The sequence below is a fragment of the Orycteropus afer genome, unplaced genomic scaffold, assembly GCF_000298275.1.
Source record: "Orycteropus afer afer isolate SDZICR_OR568_19922 unplaced genomic scaffold, OryAfe1.0 scaffold01092, whole genome shotgun sequence".
Classification (NCBI taxonomy): Eukaryota; Metazoa; Chordata; class Mammalia; order Tubulidentata; family Orycteropodidae; genus Orycteropus; species Orycteropus afer.
Window position 1 is genome coordinate 240,588 of NW_006922679.1, and position 6,422 is coordinate 247,009.

The following is a 6,422-nucleotide window of genomic DNA, read 5'->3' on the forward strand; positions in this document are numbered from 1 at the left end:
GCTGTGGGTCAGAATCAACTCCACGGCAGTGGGTGTGGTTTGGGCTTTGCTTCTGTGAAGACTGACAGCCTTGGAGACCCTGTGGGGCAGTTCCACTCTGTCCTCTAGGGGCGCTGTGGGTCAGAATCCACTCCAGGGCAGTGGGTGTGGTTTGGGCTTTGCTTCCGTAAAGATTGACAGCCTTGGAAACCCCGTCAGGCAGTTGTGTTCTCCCACATGAGATTACCATGACTTGAAAATCAACTCAACAGCAAGGTGATTGGGAAGTGGTTTGTTATTGTTGTTACGTGGCATCAAGTAGGATCTGACTCATAGTGACCCCTCCTTGGGTTTCCGAGGCTGTATCACTACGGAAGTAGATTGCCCAACCTTCCTTCCAAGGAGTGGCTGTTGAGTTTGAACCGCCAGCCTTCTGGTTAGCAGTTAGGCGCCTTCGGCACAACGCCACCAGGCCTCCTGTGGTACGCAGTGCAAAATATAAAATGAGAAAGAAAGGAAGGGAAGACTAAGAGAATGAACAACCGTTGTCTGGTAGATTTAACCACGGTCTCTCATCCACTGACCCTCATGAATACTAGAACATGGTGGACGCCGTATCCTGAGTGTGGCCCTCGGCCTCTCGGCGAGCAGTCCCGCTGTTGGGGTTTCTCCTTCTACATGGTTGGATTCAGATCTCTGAGCAGTTCACTGCATTCCCGAGAGACTCAGGGTCTTACTGCTAAAGAAAACATTGGAGGCCACTGACCTTGGAGTATTTTGGGACATTTCCTTCCTGAAGCAATATAATATTCTGTGAAGCTGATATTTCGTGAACTCATCGGTGTAGAAGGCAGTGATGCGGCGTCAAGTCCGTCTGAGTCCACACACGGTCCATCCGTGTCTGGGGTCCTGACGAGCTGGAAAATGTCGGGCCACTCAGCCTCCAGTAGTAGTCAGTGCTCAGTTATTGATGTGCTCATATGGCGTGTATCTTTTGAACTCTTCAAACGTTTTTGGGATAAAATTAACACTGTGAGCCTCGCCAACATGCCCACTGGCTGGGGGATTGCTGCTGTGACCGTCAGCAGTTTTCCCAGAGCCTTAGTGGCTCAGAGGTTTTGGTGCCCATTGCAATGAAACAAGGTGTGTGAGCCCTGCTGTTTCTCTTCTCAGATTCGCAGTTTCCCATCAACATTGTGGCTGTCAAGAAGGATCATGATTTTCTTGAAAAGGACCTTGTAGAACCTCTTTGCAGGTGAGACATGTGAAGTGCCTTTGTCTTTCAGTTCTTCAGTCGCGGGCGTAGGGGTCGCTCTGCTCGGGGGGGAAGCCAGCCCAGCACTCGCTATGGGACGGCTGTCCTAAGGGTACAAAGATCCCAATTCCCTCTCCTCAGAGAGTTGATAATCTGGTAGAAGGAATCCAGTTGAGGACATAAGGTACGAATACATGAACAAACAGGGGACAACCGTCATTTCAGTATTAACAAAATGTCAGTGTAATCCGTGTCCCCGCACAGTTCAGTGTTGCATGAGAGACAGCAGTAGTGTTCAGCAGCAATTTGAAGTTATCTAACGATAGCTTTGGGAGCTCTGGTGTTGTAGTGCCTAAGGCACTTGACTGCTGATCAGAAGGCTGGAGGTTCAAACCCACCAGCCACTCATTGGAAGGAAGGTTGGGCAATCTACTTCGTAGTGATACCGCCTCGGATACCCAAGGAGGGATCGCTATGAGTTGGAGATGACTTGATGGCACATAAAAACAACATCACTATGGAAATAGGTTGCCCAACCTTCCTTCTGAGGAGGGGCTGGTGGGATTGAACCAACAGCCTTCCGGTTAGCAGTCCAGTGCCTTACGCACTACGCCACCTTACCACCTCAGAAACCCAAGGAGGCGTCTCTATGAATCAGATCCAACTCAACAACAGTGAGTTTGGTTTTGGTTTTTGGTAATGAAAGCTTTGGAGAAAAGTGAGAGCTGGAGAGAAAGAATAGGTTGGCCAACGGGAGTTAGGTTTCCCAGGCACACAGCTAGGTATGGGCAGAGCTGATGGAAAGTGTGCGTAACATTCCATCCAGTGGTCTTTCTAGTAGATTCTGCATTTGCCATAGAAACATGGTGCTGCATGGAGGAGGTAAGGATGAGCAAAGCTGTTGTCACGAAGGGGAGACCTTCCCTGTTACAGTGTTGTTATTAGTGGCCGTCACGTTGATCTCGACTCACAAGGACCCTGTATGACAGAGTAGTACTGCCCTGTAGGGTTTTCTAGGCTCTAATCTTTATGGGAGCAGATCCCTCAGAGCCATTGGTTGGGTCCACACTGCCAGCCTTTCAGTTAACAGCCAGGGGCTTACCCACTGCCCCCCCAGAACCCACTCATGTTAGAATACTGTGAAGATGATCTTAGACTTGCCTAGTCTGGTGACACATATATATTCTTGTCTTCATAAGACGGTCTCTCTAAGGTCCCTTAATTGTACTCATGAGGAACCTATACCTAAACCAGGAGGCTGTCGTTCGAACAGAACAAGGGGACACTGCATGGTTTAAAATCAAGAAGGGAGTGTATCAGGATTGTATCCTTTCTCCACACTTATTCAATCTATATGCTGAGCAAGTAATCCGAGAAGCTGGACTATATGAAGAAAAATGTGGCATCAGGATTGGAGGAAGAATCATTAACAACCTGAGATATGCAGACGATACAACTTTGCTTGCTGAAAGTGAGGATGACTTAAGGCACTTACTGATGAAGATTGAAGAATGCAGTCTGCAGTATGGATTGCACCTCAATATAAGGAAAACAAAAATCCTCACAAGTGGACCTTTAAGCAGTGTCACAATAAATGGAGAAAAGATTGAGGTTGGCAAGGACTTCACATTGCTTGGTGCTACAATTGACGCCAATGGAAGCAGCAGTCAGGACATCACACGACGTATAGCACTGGGCAAGTCAGCTGCAAGGGACCTCTTTCAAGTGCTGAAGAGAAAAGATGTGTCCTTGAGGGCTAAGGTGCGCCTGACACAACCCATGACATTTTCAGTTGCCTCATACGCATGTGAGAGCTGGACAATGGATAAGGAAGACTGAAGAATTGATGCTTTTGAGCTGTGGTGTTGGTGAAGAATGCTGAAAGTACCGTGGACTGCTAAAAGAACTAACAAATCTGTCCTGAAGGAAGTGCAGCTGGAATGCTCCTTGGAAGCAAGAACAGCCAGACTCCCATCTCACTCACCTACTTTGGTCATGTTGTCAGAAGGGACCATTCCCTGGAGAAGGATGTCATGCTTGTTAAGGTGGAGGGTTGATGAAGGAGGGGAAGGTCCTCAACGAGAGGGATTGACAGGGGCTATGGCGATGAGGTCTAGGACAGCAGGGATTGTGGATGCGGCGATGGGGTCAAGGATAGCAGGGATTGTGGATGCCGCGATGAGGTCAAGGATAGCAGGGATTGTGGATGCCGCGATGGGGTCAAGGATAGCAGGGATTGACAGTGGCTACGGCGATGAGGTCAAGTATAGCAGGGATTGCGGAGCTGCCACAGGACCAGGCGGTGTTTCATTGTGATGTGCATTGGGTCAGACTCAACGGCACCTAACAAAAACAACTAGGGTTCCTACATGAGGGAAAATATGTTAAGAAATGGTTTCTGCCTCAGATAAGCAAAGCACTATTGGAGAAGAGGAACAAAGTAGGAAGTCTTACACCACTGGATCTCAAAACCTACTTTACAGCCACGGTAGTCAAAACTGCCCGGTATTGGTACAATGACAGACACATAGACCAATGGAATAGAATTGAGAGCCCAGAAATAGATTCATCGACCTATGGTCAGCTGATCTTTGGCAAACAGCCTAAACCCATTAAATGGGAAAGAGAATGTTTAATAAATGGTGCTGGCAAAACCGGAGATCCATTTGCAGAAAAATGAAACAAGATCTGTACCTCACACCATACACAAAAACTAAATCCAGATGGATCAAAGACTTAAATGTGAAACTTAAAACTATACAGCTTCTCAAGGAAAAACTAGGGGCAAATTTAGGTACCTTAATATATGACATAAATAGACTATCAAGCATAACCCCAAATGCACAAACAGCAGAAGAGAATCTAGATAAATGGGACCTTCTAAAAATTAAATTTTTATGTGCTTCCAAAGACTTCTCCAAAAGAGTCAAAAGAGAACCTACAGATTGGGAAAAAAAATATTTGGCAATGACATATCTGACAGGAGACTTATCTCTAGAATTTATAGAAAACTCCAACACCTCAATAACAAACAGACAAATAATCCAATCGAAAAATGGGCAGAAGACATGAATAGACACCTCACCAAGGAGGATATTCAAGCGGCCAACAAACATATGAAGAAATGCTCACGATCATTAGCTATTAGAGAGATGCAGGTCAAAACAACAATGAGGTACCATCTTGCTCCAGCACTAGTAGCAAAGTTCAAGAAGATAGAAAATAAATGCTAGTGAGGTTGTGGGAGATATTGGGACTCTCATACACTGCTGGTGCAACTGTAAAATGGTACAACCATTGTGGAAAGCAGTATGGCGATTCCTTAAAAAGTTGGAATTAGAAATATTATTTGACCCAGCCATTCCATTACTTGGTATATATCCTAAAGAAGTGATAGCCATGACAAGAACAGACTTATACACACCCATGTTCATTGCAGCACTATTTACAATAGCCAAAACATGGAAACAACCTAGGTGTCCATCAACTGAGGAATGGATAACCAAACTATGGTACATACACACGATGGAATACTATGCAAACCTAAAGAATAACATAGAATCTGCAAAACACCACATAATGTGGATGAACTTGGAGGACATTATGCTGAGTGAAGTAAGTCAATCACAGAAGGACAAATAATGTATTAGTCCCTTATTGTAAAAGTGAAGGAAACATTTATCTATGGAAGGAGATTTTCTTTGTTGGTTACCAGGGGTGGGAGGGGAGGGGAGGGAGCACTGTTAGATAGGTAGAGGTAAGTATTGATGTAGATGAAGAGAAGGGCAATGTACCAAATGTGAGTGATCGACATGGTGGCATTGAGGAAGAGAAAGACATAAAGAGGTACATGGGAGGTACAGACAACAAAGATGAATTCTTTTGCACATACAGTACTGCGTTGTCAGTGAAGGCAAACATGGATATACGGGTGGATAGATGGGTGGACAGGCTGAACTAGTAGGTATGTCTATGAAGCAGGAAGTGTACCCAAGACCATGTATAGGGTTGGTAGACAATGGTCCTACAAGTGTATTTGTATGATCTGTAAGAATCCCCAGGTGTATAGTAGAGTTGAGAAGGGACAAGATTGTAGTCACTTCTTGGTCACAGCCAGCTTCCCAAGGGGACAGAGTGATTGAACCAGTGACCTCAGGACCATAGTGGCAGGGGACATCAAGCTCAATTGGCATAACATACTACACAAAACATTGTTCCATCTCCTACTTTGGTGAATAGTGACTGGTATCTTAAAAGCTTACAAGCTGCCATCTAGATGCAATGATGGGTCTTTCCTTGTCCTGACCAAAGAAGAATGAAGAAAACCAAATATTCATGGAAACAATTAGTCCTAGTGACTGGTACGCCATGCGATCTGCAGCCTATACGACTATGAGACCAGAAGAACTGGATGGTGCCCGGCTACCACTGTCATCCACTCAGAGGGGGATCTATGTAGGAGATCTTTGAGAGGGAGAACAATGTGGAACCAAACTCAGAATCATCTGGGGGGAAAAAGAAGGGGGAGACCAGATTTGCCGGTCTGACAGCCTGTTGGAACCACTGAGACTATGGCCCCTAGCTGCCCTTCAGGTCTGAAACTGAACGCACACCTGTGGCTTCCAGCCAAACAGAAGACAGGCATATGAGTTGAATATTTACCTGAGGTAGATACACTCCTTGGAGAGAACAATCATGGGAGAAAGAAGGGCTGTGTATGCAAAGGGGGACAGCTCAGGGGGCAGGAGTGCATGGAGAGGACACAGGGAAGTAGTAACTACTGAGAGGAAGTAACCACACCACTGCCATGGAGTCGATTGTGACCCACAGCGCCCCTAGAGGACAGAGTGGAACTGCCCCACAGGGTCTCCAAGGCTGTCAGTCTTCACAGAAGCAAAGCGCAAACAACACCCACTGCCCTGGAGTCAATTCTGACCCACAGCGCCCCTAGAGGACAGAGTGGAACTGCCCCACAGGATCTCCAAGGCTGTCAATCTTTACAGAAGCAAAGCCCAAACCACACCCACTGCTGTGGAGTCCATTCTGACCTACAGCGCCCCTAGAGGACAGAGTGGAGCTGTCCCAGAGGGTTTCCCAGGCTGTCAATCTTCACAGAAGCAAAGCCCAAACCACACCCACTGCCTGGAGTCGATTCTGACTCACAGCGCCCCTAGAGGACAGAGTGGAA

General features: G+C 46.5%; 1 protein-coding gene across 1 annotated transcript in view; it reads left to right on the plus strand.

Annotated features, from left to right (window-relative positions):
* The window catches only part of STARD13 (StAR related lipid transfer domain containing 13), a 194,731-nt gene that overhangs the window by 142,281 nt on the left and 46,028 nt on the right, over positions 1 to 6,422 (plus strand). Inside the window, exon 3 of the mRNA XM_042783416.1 lies at positions 1,153 to 1,234. Within this exon, the coding sequence (XP_042639350.1) occupies positions 1,153 to 1,234 (82 nt within the window). The remainder of the gene's footprint in view (positions 1 to 1,152; positions 1,235 to 6,422) is intronic.